This window comes from Melampsora larici-populina (assembly GCF_000204055.1).
Source record: "Melampsora larici-populina 98AG31 unplaced genomic scaffold MELLAscaffold_12, whole genome shotgun sequence".
Classification (NCBI taxonomy): domain Eukaryota; kingdom Fungi; phylum Basidiomycota; class Pucciniomycetes; order Pucciniales; family Melampsoraceae; genus Melampsora; species Melampsora laricis-populina.
Window position 1 is genome coordinate 364924 of NW_006768776.1, and position 20710 is coordinate 385633.

Here is a 20710-nt window from a genome sequence, read left to right on the forward strand (position 1 = left end):
CTATCAGAAGTCCCCTCACTTAGGATTATCTGTATAGGAATAAAGAAATCCGAATCACAGTCCTAAATTATCGAACACCTTCTCACTTCATTTAGTTCCTGGAATCTCTCTTACCTCTTCATCAGTCTTGAAAAAGACTCATACGTTTATTTACAATATAAACCTTCATCTTTTGATACTAAAGATGATTTCATCAATCTATCAACAAGCATCAACAGTATTTCTCCTCAACATTCTCATCTCATATCCGACTCCAACACACACAGCTTCAGGCAACAGCCTGAATTCTCCAGCAGGTTCTAACAACCTAGGGATGAGTGAGCCTCCTATCTTTTTGAAAGTAGATATTGACAAATGAAATTCACTTGAAGCGTCAACGTTCTGTTTTTGACCCGCGCAGCTTACCCTGCGCCTAATGGGAAATGGCCTAACATATACACAGCGGAACCAATGGTTCCAGAAATCTGGAAGAAATACAATGTATCTGGGTATTTAGACACCTATCCAGGAGGTAAAGAGTTGAATGTAGCCGTGAGTATTTTTTTTTGAATCCATTCGTTAACAGTCCGTTGATAAACTTTTGATCTTCTGATAGGACTTAACCAGACAAAATTCAATTTACAATTTCGATTGTAGAGTTTTTCAAGGATGTCATATTGGTCAGGTAAAGTTAAACCTTACAAAAAATAATCATTCCAATCTGTCGCTTATGCAGTTTGAATGGCGTCATGATTTTTCAGATTGGTCTCCCAGTACCTGGTCCGCTGTATTATCCTTTGTTATCATTGGAGAATTATAGTAAATTTCAAGCTTCGACTATAAAGGCAGCAGGATTTGCTGCAAATATGGTACAAAGTCAGGCATTGGTCATTTCTGAATACATCTATCTATCTATCGTCAGCTTTGAACACCCTACTGAGATTGATGTTGATGGTTTTGTCATTCTAGCTATCTCTTCTCAGCTTGCAATTGACCTGTAAGTGATCAAATTGATCTACACAGAAGATTTTTAGTCACCTGTCAACTCAAGATATATACTATTTTTTTTGTTCTGGATTACAATACCTAGCTATAAATATGGAGACAATGGCGCCAAAAAATGGTTTCAAGTTGCAAAGATTTTCAACATCCTCCTAGCTGTCACCGCATCAGTTGCAGCAGTGGTAAGTGAGACTATAAAAGTTTTCTCAAAATCAAACCTTGACTCTATGTATTTTTCAAAACGATTTCTAGACTATGCTGGTCGTCACTGCTGGTAGTGGTGCTGTTCTTTCTTCAATGTTGGTCGCAGGTGCAGTTTCTTTAGTGGTCGCAGGATCAAATATAGCAGGTCAAAGAGCTCTAGATGCAAGAAAATCAGATGCCTTCAGTAGAGTGAGTGAAGAAGATTGAAGCTCGAGTGAAGAATTCAAACAGATTTACTGACTGTTCATTTTTAAAAAGTGGGCAGATTATACTACGATGGTCGGTCAATGGCAAGAATGGACTACGAAAAATGCTAATGATCAACTGGACGCGATCTTGAAAGCTGGGATCGGTACCCCAGAAGGTTTACTCGGTCGTTTTCAAGATGGTCAATTTCTTTTTGACCGACAACCGCAATCTACGGTGGAAATCGAGCAGCGGATGACTGAGATAATGACGGCTAGGTTGATCAACCATATCTTGAATATGATAGTATGTCTACTCCTATCACTCGAGATAACCTTTGATGAATCAGCATGACAAAAATACTCAACGAGACTCCTTGTTTTCATTTTCGAACGAACCCAACAGAAAGCTTTTGTGACAGTCTCTGGGGTGAGCTTCGATGATAAATCTGAATTGAAGTCTTCAACATACGAAAATGCTTTGAACCCTTGCTGAGTTCTTTGAACACTTTCTCCTCACTTTCAGCCCAGTAATTGCTGGGGTGGTGGACCAGATGGAGCACTGAGGCTAGAAGACGGATGGTTAAGCCATTGTACCAAAGACGGCGTGTAAGTTTTTCATCAGCCTATGATCTCAAGATGGAGAGTGACTAAATATGTCGAATTTTTGGATAGGATGCGAAACATCATTGGAGCCGGTCCTGGATCAAAAGCGATAAATAATTTATACAATGCTGGAGCGATTGTAACAAAGTACAAGATCAGTGTTGAGTATATGGTTCAACAATCTATTGATTGCCAGAATAAATATGGCATCGGCCACGATCCTTATGACAATGGGTGAGTGACAATCTCATGCTAAGTTTCTTTGACAATTTGTTGAACAGATATTTATGGTTTTTTGGGGGTGCGGGTACATCAGGAATGTTCCATTGGGTATGGATTCTGAGTGTATTTTCAATCTACCAGTATGCTATGTTGCAGCAGACAATGGTACGTCAAAGTACCCTTTAGGAAATGAACAAAACAATCAAAGAAATTGATTCAACTTTGAATTTCTTGACCTATGATAATAGGGATAGGAAAGTACATTCGTAAAAAAAATACAGTTAAGGCATGTAGGAAGTTTGATAACCTGCCTATCTGATTTGTTGAGTCAGTGATGGATTGAAGGAGCGTATAGTTATATCCTAATTTATGGTTTGAGTTATATGTGATCTGTATTTATCATTATCTCGTAGACAAAACCTTCATATTTAACTCATACCTTCAACTTCAACAAATTTCACCTCTGATCTGCAGAAGAAATGTTATAAGTTAATGACAATAGCACACCGGGACAGGCTTTAATATTCACTGCCTTTTCAACCCACGGCATGAGTTTACTGAACGGTACTTGGGCAAGACAACTTCTTGAACAGAGGCTTGCTGTACCATGTGAGGACCCATTATCATGACACACTATTCTCAGGGCCCATGGGTATTTTGTTTTTTGCTGCAAAAATGTAATTTGAGAATGAGATCACGTGGAAAGGAAAAGTCAGTTTGATGGGAGGATGTCAATGGTTGCTCAGGCATGGGGATTTCCCCAACAAACAATGACAAGAAATCAATTCACCATACAATATTGCAATCATCCCAAGAAACAACTTTTCCCTAATGTTCAATGAGAGGGACATTGAGGAACAAGTGGCTCGACTTTCAGCGTGCTGTGAAAAGCAATGAGCAAGGGAAGAGAACAATGTTTGACATATACACTTTTTATATGGTGAACATCTCTAGCACAGGTAAATTGCAGTTAGTATACATGGGGTCGAACAAATTGTCTTATACATAGTTGAAAAAAGTCAACAATTTGTCTTGTACAATGACACCTCTCATGATACCACAGAATTGCAACTACATACACTATAAGTGGGTATTAGTTGCCTGCGGGTTTTGGGGTTGCAGAGCCACTAGGTTGGGCTGCTGCTGGCGAACGGGAATGCAATTCACGGCGTGTTTCGGGGGTTGCTGAGCCACTAGGTTGGGCTGGCGCCGGTGCTCGTGCAATTAAATCACCGCTGCTGCTGCGAAATCAAGTATTGTCAGCCAAACATCACGCCGCAATCAAATGCCTCTAGAGAGTAGGGACTAACCTGCTTGCGTGAAATTAAGACTTGAGTCTGCTGAAGAAGCATAAAGTACGCTCAACAACACAAAGGTGACAGAAATGAAACGCATGGTGATTTGTTTAGTGGGTGAAATATGTGTGACTGAGGTTGATAGATATACTAGGGACTTGACAAATTTGAGCAGAAATGAATGACGTGAAAAGAAGTTTGATAAATTATTTTTTGTAGAATAAAAATATGGCGATACTACCAGAGTAACTGAATGAGATAATGCAAGTTCTGAAATTCCAGATCCATGAGGCGCGGCTAATAGCTGATTTCTGACCTGTGAACAAAATCACGGTTGTGAGGATGATAATGACATTCGAAATATCATCAGGGTCAAACTTATTATAATATATACATACTCGATTGAAGACGTGTGGTGCTTAGTGTGGCATTCATGTGATTTGTTCAAAATCCATAGAGAAACCGTGTCGGTGGTGTTCATATTCGAAAGAGTTGTGCGTTTTATGGTCTTCGACTTATAAGTTATAGCAAGGTGTCAAGCTAAATACTCGTTAAGCTGGATGACATCAATTTGTCAAAGACCGTCCAACTTGCTCATCAAGCTAGTTCGGAGTTTATCACAAATCCAAAGCTCTCAAAAAACGTTGACTCAGTATCAAGTTATGACCTTCATAATGTCTTTTACTCAAGAGTCTATCGAATCCAATAGGTGGACCAACATGACCAAAGCATCTCAGTCTCAATATTCAAGTACATATATACAATTTGCTTCATAAAATTGACAACTTGATATCTAAGATGTAAAAATCTCATTCTTTTCCATAAGTAATCACAATGGAATTTACATTTTCCTTCAAAGGGGAAAGGTCACTTGTCCAATGTGAGGAGATCTCACTTCAAACAAAATAGATATACCAAACGATTTTCTCTAGTCAAGAGATTATTCAGTATCAAAAGATCATATTGTACATATAGGTACAAATTATATAATAGTACAATATAAAATCACAACATGATTCCGAGCATTACAAAAATCTCTTTGGTTCCCAAACCCAAGCATAATCATCCTAATGTCCTTTTTATCCATAATCAAGAAAACAAGACACCTTTGGATGATAACAAAAGTATCATTCTCTAGTTTCCAATGCATTTAATACCTCTTCGCAAGCTTTCTTTAATGATCCTCTTTCAGTAGACTGATCAAGGGCTTCACGTGCCACATAAGTCAAAGCTTTCGTGCTGATGATCGCAATAAGATGATTATCAGTTGATTATTTCCTTGGTTCTGTAAAAGGACCAAGTTACAAAAAAAAGAGAACACAGCTCCTCAAAATGTGACTCACTCTGTCGTCCCATATAATCCAACGACCCGACACCCAATGCCTGATACAACACTACTTCTCGATGTTGTACAGTCCAAGATCTCTTCACCACTAAGTTCAAAAACCACTTGAACTCCTACCCTTTCATCTTGTCTTTGTCCATTCATTTTTACCATCACATTCATCATCTTTTTTTCTTTTCCTACTTCTACCGATACTCTGAACCTTTGTCTGATATTCAAGAATTCATATCTCAATTCTAATGCTAAATACCACATCGAACTAACTTGATACACGTAATCCTATTCCGATGCAAGATTCAAAAGTCAATATAGATCCTTCCATATCTTAAACAAAATCATCAGATCAAAATCTTTCTAGTAAGATTTCACGTACCTTCACCCTTTCATTGTATTGAAAATTTCGATCCCGAAATCTCTCATCAATTCTATTAAAGAAGAATTCATCAATTTTTTGCCTAACTAAATCATGATCAGATAAAATTGATCGATTCTCCGGTTTTTTCTTTTCTTTCCACTTCAATTCAATCTGTCTCACTTTCCTAAATTCATTGTTTTTATGTCGATCAACTGATTCAAGTAAGAAGACAATTCCAATCTGTGACCAAAACAGAAATTCTAATCGATCGTTGTCAAATCTGACTATTTCCCATGCCATCATGTCTTGTAAAACCACAAACTCGTCTGCGAAGGAAACCAATTTAGATCAAATGTGAAGCTTCCGAGACCGCAAAAGAAAGACGCAAGGGACATCAACCTACTTTTTAGTCTAACTAATTCTTGTGTTGTACATTCCAATCCTTTCCCATTACCCTTCTTTTTCCATTGTCCAATCTGTGCCAAGAGTTCTTTCTTCTCACTTGCCATCTCCTCGACTTTCTCTTTCCACAAAGTCTTTTCAAATTCTGATTCGGCTAACGTGCCTCTCATAACCTCCACCGCCATTCTGATGAAGTGCGAATATTGAAGATCAGTCAATTAGGAAGAAATAATCCAGAAAAAAAACCAAAAACTAACCCTAGATCTTTGGTTTCCTCTTTCAAAACTCTTAATAAACCTTTATCACATTTCTCAATCTCTTCAATCTTAGCTCGACGTTTTTGAATCTCTTCAACAAGATTTTGTTTCTTCGTCCTTAATTCATCCATAGAGGGTGCAATCACTTCCCCTACTCTCCTAACCATCTCTACATCCTGATAAACATCAAAACACCCCAAAATCAAAACATTAACATCCAAGCAGATTCAAAGATCCGGATGATGGTATGATGGCTTATGACTTACTCGATCAAGTTTACTTCTTCTACTGGCTAATTCATTCCGGTACTCTTCCCTATTCTTCAAATCAAATTCGATTGCTCCTTTTTTAGCCCTCAACTCAGCACACGTCTTCTCAATCCTTAATTGATCCAACAAACTTGACAATCGTCCATCGGTTTGATTTCCATTATTTCTCAACTCAAACCAACGCATCAATACCTCAGACCTTCTAGAATTGGTTTCTAATTCTTTAGAATGTTCAGCTGTCATTGAATCAAGTGACTCAGTCTTTGATCGAAGGGTACGAGCAGCCTGAATTTTATAATAAGGAGGGGACAAGTGAAACATGTCCAAATTTCAGTCAGTCAGTCAATGTCCTATTCGTATCTACACGCAACATTCTTATATGGAAAAAGCACTCAACAATTTCAAGGGCACGAAGTTTTGGTATCTTCACCATTCCAGCATAAATCTGACCACTGAAGCTTGCCGTCTCACCTTCAGTATTAGGTTGAATGGGTTGATCTTGTCGTACACGCGGTTGGGCTAAATTGATGAACCGAAGTTCAGCTTGTTCAAAAAACTCCTCTAGGCTGATCGAAGGAAGAGATGGAGGTACTACAGAACTCGTATCCGGCCTGGCTTGTTGTGATATGTTGGTCACTGGTTGTTCTGCTTCGATTTGTGGGGGATCAGGCGGAGGCGTGCTCATTATAGATAATCGCGTCTTATTAAAAACAGGAACGCTTTCAATCAGAGTTGGATCCATCGAACGTCGTGGGCGTGGAGAAGAGACCCGCCCAGCTCGTTTGGAAGGGGAGGCTGAAATCCTCCTTCCAAGCAACAGGGGAGCAAGTGGTAAGATAGGAAGTGGTAAAGCAGACACCTGTTGTATACGCTCCTGTGTGACTTCAGATCCGCCACCGAGGTTTTCAGTGACAGCAGATACAGTGGAATTAGGTACATTGGGAGATGTAAACAAGTTAGTATTCACGTCACCCGATCCTGGGACATCACTTGCTATATTTTGCGCCATAGCAGGAAGACTGGGTGGAGGCTGTTCGTCTGAAAGATCGCCGAGATCGATGAGGTTCGGTGTGTCATCCTCATCCATTGGGATATCATTAGTCGAAAAGAAGTCAGATAGTCGACTGGCTGTTTGTTTGTTGTCGGCAGCCGTCTTTGTAGGTTCAAGATCAACGGGTAAATTAGGGGATGGAGGGGAATCATCAACGTTCGCTGTTGCATCTCCATCCTCGTCATCAAATCCAGGTAAGGCAAATGTGAGTCGACTTGATTTCTTCTTGGCATCTGTGGATTGATTTTGCGAGTCGGTTTGGATACCAGAGGGTCTAGCATCGACGCCTTCTTCCTCAAGATCTTCATACTCCGGGAATGACATCGTCAGACGGCTGGGCTTTGAAGACAAGGCATCGACAGTAGTAGATTGTTTTGATGGTTCAACATCCATACTCTCATCATCATCGGCATATTCTGGGAAGGCCAGAGTGAGCCTGCTAGACTTTTGTTGACCATCTCCTTCAGCTGAGACAGCAGTCACACGAGTTGTTCGGTCCGAAAGCAGGGGCACCTGTGTTGAAGAGGATGCAACGGGAGGTGCCAGCGATTTTCTGAATGAGCTAGTTACTTCTGAACGAAGAGGAGCAGCAGGGGTAGACGTGACATCTTCAGTGTGGTCTAGATCCTCGCGCAAGTATTCGGGAAAAGCCATCGAGAGTCGGCTAGATTTGAGCCGTTTGAGCAATTCAGTGGCCGAAGGCTGTCTGCGAGCAGGTTCACGGCCGGCTGCAAAATTAGGGCGAGGAATTTGGCTAGGTCTCATGTCGATTGTGCTACTCGATGGTACAGGACGAGTAGGACTCGTGATATCCATGTCCTGACTAGTATCCTCGCGGGGTAGCGGAGCTGACTGAGAGCCAAAAGGTTTAGGTAGAGATGTACCAGTCGAGAAGGTGAGCGCTTGATCGGAAGTTGGTGGGGCGGGTCTGGATGGATGCGGATTGCTCACTGGTAGGATTGGTACTTGTTTGGAATTGTCCGTTTGAGAAGACTGGGAGGGCTTCGATGCAGAGGAATTAATGGTAGGTGATCTGGGCACTTGATCGAGCATTCGCAAGTGAGATGATTGAGAGGAGGTTTGTGAGAAGATATTATTAACTGATGAGACTGGCTCTTGATTGGGGAGTGCTACATTCGATTCTTTAAGTGACTGTGTTGAAGGAACTGATGTACTGCTTAGTTCAACTGGTGGATCGATCAAGCTATCGGCATCTTCCATTTCTTCGTCTTCATCATCAACATCAGGTTGATCAAAGTTGGCAAATATAGAGAGACGACTGGGTTTATTTGATGTGGGTAACATTTGATGACTAGGACCAGCAGAAGCTACAGGATCAGAAGCTGTGTTTGAGGATATCTGAGCAGATAAGGCTAAATTGGATGGTTGTGGGATCGGAGGAGGACCTGATGGATCGTCGATGCTCATATCTGCGCTGTTCTCGCCTCCATCTTCGACCGATGAACCTAAAGCCTGGTCAGAATTCTTAGAAGGAGATGGCAGAGGTGACGAGGATGGGAGACCGGCCATTGGACTTCCAAAGGTTCTGGAATGAAATGTGATTTATAAAATTCAAAGGCGATGAGCTCAGAAGGATGTTGAGGCAAGTGAATGTTGAAATGGTCTAACTTACCTGACGTAAGCTTTGGCAGCAAAACTGACGCGGCGGAAGTTGGAGCTTGTGGTGTTAGAAGCCACACTGGCGCGACGTGAGAGAAGTTGATTGGGAAGTTCTATGTCAGAGCTGAAGTTGGACTCGTCATCATCATTGGTAGAGGTTTTGGTTTGTATGTTTGGAAGTTCTTCGAAAGGCTGCATATCTTGTCGTGTAAGACCGCTAACTTGATCTTGTGATAGGGGTTTTGGGTAAGATGATCGAACTGTAGCTGACACAGATGGCATCGAATTTGAATGATGAAGGTGTGAGGGAAGAGGTTGCGCTGAATTCATGAAATTGTCACTATTTGATCGTTCAAGGCCAGTGATCGTAGGACGAGATTTTAGAATAGATTTTCCGGGCACCTAAGAGAAACAAGCCAGAATGAATAATCAAAGGTGACGGCCGTACAGATGATTCAAACTAATGACTGACTAAGCTTCGACGAGCTTTCTTTCTTGGTGTCAATTCAATCGGCTCAGTAAGATTGTGATCTGAGCGTCGCGAGATGAGCGCGCCGCCTAAACTCTTGCTACGCTTCTTGGACGTGACTTTGATAGGAGAAGGTCCGTTGGGATCGGCTGAAGTAGCAGGTATCGACTTTCGAGGTATCGGATTAGGCATATTGAAGGATATGATAAGATTGTTGAGGATTGTTGAGAGTTGTTGAATCGGTGAGTGTGAAGGTAAACAGCCAATTCTTGATTCTTGATTCTTCACCACCTCATCGGTTCAATTCTGCACAATCATCGGGTAATCACGACAGACGGGGTGCAATCGGACATCACTACATACTCGGATCCAATCTACTTGGGAGTTGGGACTTGATAAATTGATCACCCAAGATCCATCACGCGTCCGACTCCATGAGTTCCTGCAGGTTCCTGCACCTCATTGATAAATATCGACTGACCTATCAAAACTGAGAAATCCATCATGAAAGACTTGGTACAGCTAGCGCAAAAGGTCAATTTAATACCCATCATACATCAACGCACTCAATCCAGTTCTAAGTCCAAAAGCTCATCGGAAACGCGTCTTTCTTTCTGCCCATCAATAACGTATCAATAGGCTTCCAGTGCGGAACTCTCAAGACGTCTTGGAAAGTCAGGCTCACGCTTCAAACTTGAGAATACTCAGTTGAGCCATTTCCCCATATAATCTCACAAATGTCGAGAAATTCATTGTAAAATCATTAGGTACGATATTATTTTGGCACATGCGCAAGAATTGAAAAACAAACCGCATATGAAGACATGTTTTGAAATTTTCGAAGAGAACATGAAACAAATGTGAGCGGAATTCTTTTCAATATATTCTGCTTCACAAAGCTGCAGCCGAAAGATTGATCTGAAAAATTGACTTCAAAAGTGAACATATAGATATGAAAGTAGTGAATCAGGTTATTCAGCTCAAGAAAAAATCAAAGAGATGCGGGATCCAGAAGGAAAGTTTTTGTTAGTGCTAGGAAAGGACGATATGGTGGTAGGTTTCTTGATTTGGAGGTTTGATTGGGAAGAAACAATGGGTAGTGATGACGTCGAGGTAGCGTATTGGTTAGTAAAAATCTTGCAAATCTGATCATCATTTACGAGTTCTCTTCATTTTCTATAATACTCACCTGTCATTCATTCTTAGTTACGAGCTTCAATTTAGGAAAGACGCATGTGGAAATGGCCTAGGACGAGCTCTTATGAACCTGTTAGAAGAGATTGGCAAAAGTTGGAAGATGAAGAAGGTCATGCTCACAGTTCACAAAAGTGCGTCTTATAAGCGTCTCGATCTCAAATTGAGCGCACATACGAAGTACGAAATACTAATCAGCAATAATCGATCAATAGCAAACACGAGAGCTTTAAGCTTCTACTTGAACAAGATGAAGTCAGTCATTTGTTTGGATAGAAATCTGGTTTGAGGCTTACTGAATCTTTACTAAATAGCTACGAATTCGATGAGATCTCTCCTTCCCAAGTTGAGGGTGCAGATCCTGCTGATTACGAAATCATGTCCAAACGACTTAGCATCTAATCTCATAGGATGAGTGATTGTATGCATTCAACATGTAGCCGATTTTCTTATCAAATCTGTGTATAATGAACCATTCTTGGAATTGGTTTGAAGCTATCACACTTTCCATTTGAGCACCCGATATTCGATGAGCGTTGGTCTCACAATAGATAGTCATTCTAGAAACTCAACTTGCCCATTTCTTAGCTTGCCTCTTAGTAACTCCATGTATCGTATGAACAAAGCCAATGAGCTATATACATCGCACAATCACCTTGTCGGAATACCGATTGTCACGCGAAACACCTTCTGAACCTCTCTTATCTGAACGCGATATGATTACATATGCCCGGCTCTTAGACAAACTGCTCTCACGAAGCGTCGGAAAGGATGCAATCACTGAATTTGTGGGTTGAATCCTGATTTATTGTTGAAACAGGCTACCAACATTTGTCAGTTCTGAGCAGATTGGGAGAGAGTATCAGTATGAGCATATGAGGCATGTGCCATCTCACTTAAAAATCACTGGCTCTACTTGCAGAAAGTCGCAGTCAGCTCTCCCGCTGCCGGTGATAACGGGACGCAATCATCTGCCTCGCGCACGCGCGTTCAAAGTTACTCGTGTCAGCGGAAGCAGTACATTGGGATCAAATGGAAGATAGTGATTAGTAAATATGGGTGATGAGATAAATGCTCGTATGATTGGCAAACGTGAAGATGGCTCCCTGGAAAGATTGTCCTCGGAAAGTAGTGACAGAGAACAACTTCTTTTTTCAAGACATCTAGATTTACCTAGGACTGGAACATGGACGTGGATATGGGCGACAAGGAGAAGCCGTCAGTCAAGTCATTGGTAAGATAACCATTGCTACTGCCATACAGCATGATTACTTTCATGACGGATGGTCGAAAAAATCAAAGTATGAGCGAAGGTATTGTTGCGATGAGTCAATGTGGTTTCATTTCACGCAGGACACTGGCTCACATGAGCTCATCATGGTCAAACACAAGCGTACAGATAAATCAAATTTCTCAACCCCTTCATTGAAGTGTGGTAAAGAAGAACAAGAGTTCCTAAGAACAAAAGAATGAAAAATAGATAAAACAATTTGGAAAATGTAACAGTATATCAAGGCTTCCTATTGAATGAAGGTGATCAAGATAACATTTGATGGATCGTATTTACGTCGATGCCTACAATGGGGAAATGAGATTCAGGTTGGTAGGAAAGCAGAGTCAGGATGGGGAAAATCACGTACCAATTACATTCTACCCTCACCAACAGGTACCATAGAAGGCTCGGTGCCATATGATGGCATTTCTGGCTTGGGGCTGGATTCGACAGGGGAGGTGATTGGGTTCTTGGTTGGGGTAGTAGGAACAGGCTTGATTGGCTTTTCCGGGACTGGGACTGGGATCATGGGGGATTTATAGCCGGGGATTTCAACTGGCGGGGCTGGTTTCTTGTCTGGGACAGGGAGGACTGGCTTGGGTTGTGGAGCCGGAGGTTTGGGTGGCATGGCAGGCAAGATTTTGGTTTCCTTGGGAGCGGCATATTTTGGTTCGGTAGTGGATTCGCTAGGGGTGGGTTTGACATCGCCGGCAGGGGTTTCGGGAGCGGGGGCAGGTACGTCTTTGGGAGCCTCAGAAGTAGGTGGCTCGAGTGGTTTGGGGGAGACATATTTGGGTGGGACGGGATCGGTTAAGGGTTTGGGGAGAGGTTTGGGTTTCTCCGGTCCTTTGGGCTTGTCGGCAGGATAACGAGGTGGGATGGGGTCTTTCAAGGGATCAGTGCTGGGTTTGCGAGGTGGTGGGGGTGGTGGCCCTTTGGGCTTGGGGACGGGGTCCTTCAAGGGGACTTCAGGGAGTGGAGTGTCTGGTGCTTTTGGCTTATCGCCAGTGGGCTCTTCAGCCCATAATGCATGCGGAGCGGGCTTAGAAGGAACGGGGTGGGGTTTTCCTTCCTCGTGACCAGGTTTTGGGGCGTAAGATGGCTCGCGTCCCTTGGGAGACTTCGAATCAACCGGTCCCTCAGGATGCTTGTGTGGCTTCTTTGATAAAGTGATAACCAATGAGCTCTGGGATATAGAGATAGGGCGGGCACAAAGGGACAATAGACTCACTTCTTTCTTGGGGCCTTCTTCTTTGTGAGGCATGTCTGCATGACGCTCCGCAGGACGTTCATATCGCTGTGAATGGTTAAGAATCGAGAAAGTAAGTTCAGTTGGATATTAGCCACGTGTATCCTCATGGTATGAGATGAAAAAAATGTATGGAGAGGACGTCGTACCACATGAGGCGGTTTGGCAGGCCCATGATACGAGGGTTCCTGCTTAACAGTGATATCAGGTAAAGGAACGGAGAAGGAGAGTGATCAGCAAAGGATTTTGAGGGATTGTTATGAAAATAAGTTGGTCTGTACTTTGTGGAGGGATTCTACCTCTCTCTTGTTCTCAATGGCATAACCGGCAGCCAGATGAACAGCAATGGAAACAGCGAACAAAAGGTTCAAAATACGTTTTGAGTTATACATTTTTGTTGACGGATTTGCTTTGAATGATCTTTGTAAAGATTGGATGGATCTTTGTAAAGATTGGATGAAGATGTAAGGATGAATAGCTGTGACGCAATTCGATGAGGAATCAGTCCACCAGAACACGAAGGTGCTGGTTTATAAAGTGCGATCCTCTACACCAGAGTGCTTTCATTGGCCATAGAAGCAAGCTCCCACCTGTCATCCCTACTAACGCAGTCAGAGATGTAAGCGAAGCTAAACAGGCAGGTAAGAATGAAGAAGCTAGTGCTTTCGCCAATATAGTGATGCTAAAGAGGAAAATAAATCATCTTGGCGGTCGGCATGCTCGGCCTTGTCAACCTTTCGCAGTGAGAATTGAGCAAAGAGCCTTTAGAACATTGATCGTGATTGCGGTGATGTGCGAATTCAATCTAGCCCTTGACGCTCATACCGTTTAGCGCGCTCACCTTCCAAATTTCCATCGAGATTTCAACCGAGTTTGACTGCGTCAAATCCAAACGGCATTGAATATGCAAGTCTTGACGCAGAGCTATTAGGTCACATAACATATGCAAGAGCTCATGAACGCATTCCCCTATGCTAACGAGCACTTGATTCGCCACTCGAAGCGCTCAGCTCACTGCAGGCCATGAGTCAAAAAGGCCCTGTACACTTGGACATGTTGAGGAGATCAGGTGATTCGTCGGTGGAGGTCTACGAGAGCCCTACCTTTCTCGCCTGTGGGATCAACTAAATCTAGCACAACGTTTTCTCAAGACAAAACTTGGCCTCTTTTCACGCACCTTGAAAACAAGATAACCTGACTTAGATTCGATCTTGAGAGGCTCCTATCATGAGCCGCCACTCCAATTACGATTCATTTATCGCATTGGTCTCGACGTGACGAGTGTCTAACTGCTGGCCAAGTTGGAGTCAAGGTCTTCAAAGTGATTCATATAGCTTCCCATCTTGCACTAAGGCAGCTTGACAACGTCACATATATATCATACAAGTCTGGCGGTCGACATGATCGCATCTTGGTTTATCTCGGACGCAAGAGTCTGACGAGTAGAAGCCCGCAAGAGCGGCTTGAGAGTGAGCCAAGTGACCTTACATATTCACTCAGTTGACTATGGTTGCGCCGCACATTGCTGAAGTGACCGAGGTCTGAGCGATCTGATATCGAGTAGCAGAGAACCCCCATCTCAGTGGAATTGTTCGATGTATCATGTGAGTGAGTGAGTGGTGTGTGAGATTACATTCAAAATATACAGCGGAGCAGCTTCACCTTCGTACGGCCGTCCATGTATGGCACATTCCGGCGTCATGAAGTGTGAAAGGGTGATTAGCTACCCTTATCATCCATTCCCATTGTGCCATTGCATTTGAAGCCACGGATTGTTTTGCTTGTCGGCCTGGGATTTGATGATTCTCGAGTGTTTGTTACCACCAGTTCAGATTGAGCTTATCATCGGTCTACTAGGAGAAAACTCGCATTTCCAGCGGATCTGGAGTCTATCTAATGTCAATCAATCCAAGGGGACATTCTCAAGTCATCTTTGAATATGTTGATCTGTATTCTTCTTCCGGTCTTGTTTGACCTCAGGTCTTTTTCTCTGCTCTTCAATTTCTGTACTTAACAAACTGGCTGCTACGTATTCTAAAGCATATCTGATGTTAGCAAACAGAGGGTTTGTAGGCCACATAGAATTGTTGGGGGTGCTATGAATGGTGATTTGACACAACGGTTTTCAACCTTTACACGTCAATTGTAGCTAACAGCAAATAGAAGGTACATTACGCATGAGGTACCGACAGAAGGAGAACACTCGGAGGAATTTTACATTGAAAGCAGCCAGGAGGGGAAAAGGGGCATTTACAAGCCGGGCATGGGTTTGTTAAGTTAAAAGGAATGACTGCGGAATGCGAAAATGGATAGCAAATATCAGAATACTCGTTGGACATGATGGTTGATCTCCTCAGATAGCCGCACGTCGTGCCCATTAAGCCTATAGGGACAAAATTGAAGACATGAAGAGGAGTATGATTAGGTCGATGATGGAGACATATCACAAACTGAGAATCGAAGACTAACGCTATATCTACATGAAGACTATCAGGTTCAACGAAGTCCCCGTGCTTGAAGAATTCGGCGCAACAGGCATGCTGCTTCGCTCAGTTTGATAGATTTCAGGCTGCTCTTCTGCCGAAAAAGTAGGCGAATATGTCTAACCCGAATCGTTGATAGCGTGTATAAATCCAATAAGCCGACTTGCGCCCGAGCCACTTTCCGAGTACAGGTAAAAGGACAACATCCACAAGGAGATGAAGTTGATTGATGTTTTCGACCCATTCGCGATCAAGGTCAAAAGACGTGGAGGAAGACGGTGAGGAGGGCTGAGACAGCGGGCGTCGATCGATGAAAGTCGTGCGCAAGTGAGGATAGCGAGCCGCATTGAAGACTGGTTCATCTGATGACATGGTTTCGTGATTCTTGGTGCGGGTTTTTCCGATGAAGTATTGCCACCAATGTGAAGGAGTTGTCACTAATCCGAGGGAGTCTGTTTCCGCCGTTCCAAAGGAGTTTATTTCGACCAATTCAGAGGAATTGAGGCAGCAATGTATTGATAAAAGAAACAAGCAATGACCAGCAGGGGAGGGCAAGATGCTCGGTTTATGTATCTTCGGCCTGATAGCGATGACGACCTGTTCACGTGTTTCATGCAGCTATCCGTTTCACAGCACGTGACTTCAGCTGTATTTCCATGTACAAAACCATTGTGAAAAGCCCCTGACCTAGATGATGAGAGAGAAATAGCGTTGAATTGGGAGAGCTGAAACCTATTTGAGATGCGCAGCAAGTATCGCTCGTCGACTCTGTAGAGAACCGTCCTCAGTGACAGCAGACGACGAGGCCTGTTGAGCAATTACCCCTTATCCATCCCCGCGACTCTCGACTAAACGCCCCATACGCAATGGCCCCCACCAAGAAAGCAAAGAAGTCCTCCGAGAACATCAACTCAAGGCTTGCCCTCACCATCAAGAGTGGTAAATACACCCTTGGTTACAAGAGTACCCTCAAGACGATGCGAAGTGGAAAAGGTAAATCTCAAGCCTAGCATTACTCTCGATTTTACAACCACCCTCATTCACATTCCAAGCGACCACTACGAACTTTCGTAACCGACATCACTTCAAGCCTCCTTCACAAATCGAAACCTTAGATCAATGAATCACAACACAGAAGCCCCCACCATCAAAATCATTCACAACCCTACACTCCTTGTGCCCCCTTCACAACTACCTATTTGAAATGATGAAGACAGCGATCTGACGGTATTCTCGTGATATTTTATACAACCACAGCCAAGCTCGTTCTTGTCTCCGGAAACACCCCACCTCTTCGACGATCCGAGATTGAATACTACGCCATGCTTTCCAAGGTCAGACACAACCGAATTTTTTGAATTCATGTAGAATTATGTGCCGTGCGGCTTTTGTGGACGTTACAAGCGTTGCTCACTCCAATCTCTTCTTTTCTTTAGACACCCGTCCATCTTTACCAAGGTTCGAACGTTGCACTGGGAACCGCATCTGGAAAACTCTTCCGTGTTGGAGTTATGACAATGTTCGCGCCTGGCTCCTGATACTCTCTAAAATTGACTTCATACTGATGTTGAATGATCTTTTTGACGCTACCCAGTCTCGATGCCGGTGACTCAACAATCCTTGATGCTGCTGCATAAACCATGTTTTTCTACCTATATGAAACTATGTCGATTGTTTTTCTACAGTTTGGTAATGAAGTTCAGGGATCTCCAGCTTCCTGTTTCGGTGATTGCAAAATTTCCTCCTATGCAATGCAAGCCCCATGCTTGCATATCATGATGTTGGCCGGACTCATGGTCTTTCAGTATGCTTCATTTTTACTCTCCTAGATCCTTGCTCCAACATCAAAATTCCCATCCACCACTTATTAGCCTTGTGATCCCTAATTAATTGGTGGACTGCTTACTCTACACTACATCAATGTTCACTCTGGACACTTAACTCCGCATAAAGCTTCATCTGATATGACAGGCAGCCAAATGACATCAGGCAAGCAGTTGTAATCCTGCTGTGCAAGTGAAATCTTGAGAGTATGTCTGCGAACAGCACGCACAGCCGAGGACTCGCTATGGTTTATGTCATTCAGGCCTATCGAACCGTGAAAGAAGAGCATGATCTACAATCATGAGTTTGAGATACATATTTTGAGTCCACAATCCCTATCTCTTGAGATAACAGCGGTACTCGCGTCCTTGAATAATGAACCCATCCAGAATATCTATCGTATTGTAGCCGTAGCATTGAGCAAATTACCCAAATTATAACTTTGGGGTCCTCGCACGAAACACTCGATTTTTTCATACACCGTGTTGATCTGTGTTGATTCGAATAATGATTCATACAGTTTTGTATGTACATCTTCCCGTTGTCAACCTTGATGACCTCATGTTTCGTCTACATAGGTTAGATACATAAATTGACCAAGGTTGAGCTGAGATCATCCAATTTGCAAGTGCTCAGGAGGCTTTTCTATCACAAGCCACAGACTTTCGATCCGCTATTCTCTCTCACTTGACCGTTCACCATTAATTAAATCTTTCGGATACATATATAACCATTCTCAAAAGTCATCACATTGGCTACTTCTCCTCAGAAAAACTAGATATCCGTGTGGAAGAATCCTGAAAACTACTGAAACCACCGATTTAAGAATGGCATCTGAATTTGCATCACGACCACTTGGTAAGTCTTACCTTATCAGCCTTTCTCATCCTTCAGGATTTCCGTCTTCTCTTGGATATCTCGAAAAATCTTTGAATGAAGAGCTTGAGGCTAATGAAAAACCATCATTCTAGGCTCCACATTAGTCTTATTTGACGTTGATGGTACACTCACTCCGGCTCGTCGACAGGCTTCACCTGAGATGATCAAATTGTTAGGAGACTTGAGGAAAAAGGTGGTGATTGGATTTGTAGGAGGTAGTGATCTTGTGAAAATTAGGGAACAACTTGAAGTCTCTGGCGAGAATAGTGAGTTTGTTCAAATTCTCTGTTCATCTGTATAATTCGATCGAAAAAAAATGATCTGAATGTTTTGTTATCTTTTGTCTTGCTTTTCTCGTTGGAACAAAAAAAGTCTTGGACAAGTTCGATTACTGTTTTGCAGAAAACGGTTTGACGGCTTATAAAATGGGAACAGAACTTTCAAGTCAAAGTTTTATTAAATTCTTAGGGGAGGACAAATACAAGAAATTGGTTAACTTTTGCTTGAAGGAGATGTCCGAGATAGATATCCCGGTGAAACGGTTGAGTTTGATTTCTATGTTTTCTACAAGATGGATCGAGAGACAGATGACCAGATTTGCGGGACATGTTGCTGATCCTCCTCTTGTTTCTTTTCGGGGCTGAGTTTAGAGGTACCTTCATCGAGTTCCGAAATGGTATGATTGTAAGTTTTGGGCTGGTTAGATGAACAAGTCTATCGATGCGATCCTGATATATTGTCTTTTCTTTCACTGGGATCAAACTATAGAACGTATCGCCGATCGGACGTAATGCATCGTACGTTGAATTTCTAATGACCGATCAAATTGAAATCAGCTACATTCATAAAAAAGAATTAGCACATACTAATGTCATTTTGATCACAGTGTCCAGGAACGAGATGAGTTTGAGCAATACGACAAAAAGACTCAAATCCGAGCCAAGTTTGTGGAAAAATTAAGAAAAGAGTTTGCTGATTACGGTCTCACTTACTCAATCGGAGGTCAAATTTCATTCGATGTCTTTCCCAGCGGTAAGTCTTTATACCTACATAATCGTTCAGATAGTATTAACTTCCATTTCATATTGCTGATTCATGATTTTGTGGGATAAATAGGATGGGATAAGACTTATGCACTTAAACATGTAGAGAAAGAAGGGTTCAAAGAAATCCATTTCTTTGGTGATAAAACTTATAAAGGTGGAAATGATTATGAGATTTATGAAGATTCTCGAACTATTGGACATCCAGTCACCAACCCAAATGATACCATGGTCAGTCTTCTTCACATCTTGATCATTTCACCATGATCATCCAACTTATTTCCTGGGTGCACAAATGATTGCGTAACGCTAGAGATGATGCGTTTTGGCTGATTTTTTGTGATCTGCTCTTCATCTTCTGCTCTTTACTGCATACCATCCTCAAACAACAGAAAATTTTGAAAGAGTTGTTCCAGCTCTGAATGATCAACAGACTTATCATCATCAGGCATTCTAAGTTTTGATGTTAAGATTAATAGATGATATCAATGAAACTGATCAGTGACCATGGCTTAAGGAGTTGGGCACAATTGACAATATGCAAGTAATTCATGAGTGATGAGCTGAACACTCGCCACATGCTCACAAAGTGGTTTTGTAGAGTGTACTGCCCAGTACTGCTGACATTGTCATGTATGGGGCCAATTGTTTTCAAAAGATGTCATCACAATGCACTTTGAGTCTCAATGACTGCCATCCTCTGCCATCCCCCAGTATGGCGTCCACTTTGCCCTTGCATGATTGAGAGTTGAGTGGGATGGGACCATTGAACTGCATATTCCACCATGGCCAAGCTTGTAGAGTCACTGAATTTAGTTTAGGATAGATGTAAGCCATGACATCATGCCAGGCCGGATGTGTTGGTATTTGTAAAGTGTCTGGATTGACCTGTGGTTCCTGTAGAATGAGTATGTCAAATAAACCATCAGCTAATAAAATTTCTACAAGTGCCTGTCTATTGAAGCAGTTGAGTTGAGCAATTTTGAGGTTATTTTCTCCTAAGGGTGAGGCAATATCATCAATGTTAATATTGTCTGGTGCTTTGTGTGTGGGTTCTTTTGATGGTCCAGTCGGATGAAGAGAGAAAGGGAGAATAGAGGAAGAAGGAGGAGGACCACATGGAATTTGGTTGTGGTTGTATCTTAACATGATTGAGGTGATTAAGTTAGGAGACTCTTGGATCTTATTGGGCAATTTGTGCTTGAAGCTGAATGGGCACATTTTGAATTCATCTTGTCAATAGTGGTGTTGGGATTCATTGAGGTGTCAATGATTACACATTCAACACAATGTGGGCATTGAGTTTTGGGGAGGTGGCAGGCTTGTGAGTCATGATCTGCTCCACAATGTTTACAAATCACCATGCCCGTGTGGTGTTTGCTCATCAACAAGCGCACATGAGTCACCTTTGTGCCTCAGAGGCATTCCGTGTGCGCTCGTCATTGGGCAACTGCCACAAGGACACAGTGAATAACTTTGTTTTTGCATTGCAAACTGATGTGAC

General features: G+C 42.5%; 8 protein-coding genes across 8 annotated transcripts; 4 read left to right on the plus strand and 4 right to left on the minus strand.

Annotated features, from left to right (window-relative positions):
• Positions 1–184: 184 nt before the first annotated feature.
• On the plus strand, positions 185–2827 carry MELLADRAFT_105092 (uncharacterized protein; the record flags this gene model as incomplete). Its single annotated transcript, XM_007408284.1, has 11 exons — positions 185–317; positions 401–531; positions 596–664; positions 741–976; positions 1070–1163; positions 1234–1374; positions 1444–1677; positions 1897–1979; positions 2046–2210; positions 2258–2363; positions 2714–2827. 11 exons carry the CDS (start codon positions 185–187, stop codon positions 2825–2827), a joined length of 1506 nt encoding a protein of 501 aa, XP_007408346.1.
• A 464-nt stretch (positions 2828–3291) lies between these two features.
• MELLADRAFT_123522 (uncharacterized protein) lies at positions 3292–3593 on the minus strand (the record flags this gene model as incomplete). The annotated part of the gene is made up of 2 exons (XM_007408509.1): positions 3292–3433; positions 3517–3593. The coding sequence occupies 2 exons, from the start codon at positions 3591–3593 to the stop codon at positions 3292–3294; spliced, it is 219 nt and encodes a 72-aa protein (XP_007408571.1).
• Positions 3594–5536: 1943 nt separating this feature from the next.
• On the minus strand, positions 5537–9453 carry MELLADRAFT_84916 (uncharacterized protein; the record flags this gene model as incomplete). The annotated part of the gene is made up of 7 exons (XM_007408508.1): positions 5537–5553; positions 5597–5781; positions 5853–6028; positions 6119–6406; positions 6519–8718; positions 8806–9194; positions 9265–9453. The coding sequence occupies 7 exons, from the start codon at positions 9451–9453 to the stop codon at positions 5537–5539; spliced, it is 3444 nt and encodes a 1147-aa protein (XP_007408570.1).
• Positions 9454–10110: 657 nt separating this feature from the next.
• MELLADRAFT_105094 (uncharacterized protein) lies at positions 10111–10857 on the plus strand (the record flags this gene model as incomplete). The annotated part of the gene is made up of 4 exons (XM_007408285.1): positions 10111–10121; positions 10212–10385; positions 10468–10710; positions 10770–10857. 4 exons carry the CDS (start codon positions 10111–10113, stop codon positions 10855–10857), a joined length of 516 nt encoding a protein of 171 aa, XP_007408347.1.
• Positions 10858–12098: 1241 nt separating this feature from the next.
• MELLADRAFT_61950 (uncharacterized protein) lies at positions 12099–13369 on the minus strand (the record flags this gene model as incomplete). Its single annotated transcript, XM_007408507.1, has 4 exons — positions 12099–12914; positions 12960–13025; positions 13127–13165; positions 13277–13369. 4 exons carry the CDS (start codon positions 13367–13369, stop codon positions 12099–12101), a joined length of 1014 nt encoding a protein of 337 aa, XP_007408569.1.
• Positions 13370–15030: 1661 nt separating this feature from the next.
• Positions 15031–16051, minus strand: MELLADRAFT_71480 (uncharacterized protein; the record flags this gene model as incomplete). The annotated part of the gene is made up of 2 exons (XM_007408506.1): positions 15031–15360; positions 15447–16051. One exon carries the CDS (start codon positions 15830–15832, stop codon positions 15542–15544), a length of 291 nt encoding a protein of 96 aa, XP_007408568.1.
• Positions 16052–16326: 275 nt separating this feature from the next.
• Positions 16327–17097, plus strand: MELLADRAFT_52214 (uncharacterized protein; the record flags this gene model as incomplete). Its single annotated transcript, XM_007408286.1, has 4 exons — positions 16327–16453; positions 16718–16794; positions 16897–16979; positions 17055–17097. The coding sequence occupies 4 exons, from the start codon at positions 16327–16329 to the stop codon at positions 17095–17097; spliced, it is 330 nt and encodes a 109-aa protein (XP_007408348.1).
• Positions 17098–18111: 1014 nt separating this feature from the next.
• Positions 18112–19628, plus strand: MELLADRAFT_105097 (uncharacterized protein; the record flags this gene model as incomplete). Its single annotated transcript, XM_007408287.1, has 8 exons — positions 18112–18142; positions 18256–18429; positions 18536–18704; positions 18814–18847; positions 18932–18960; positions 19050–19195; positions 19280–19437; positions 19599–19628. 8 exons carry the CDS (start codon positions 18112–18114, stop codon positions 19626–19628), a joined length of 771 nt encoding a protein of 256 aa, XP_007408349.1.
• Between the last annotated feature and the right edge of the window lie 1082 nt (positions 19629–20710).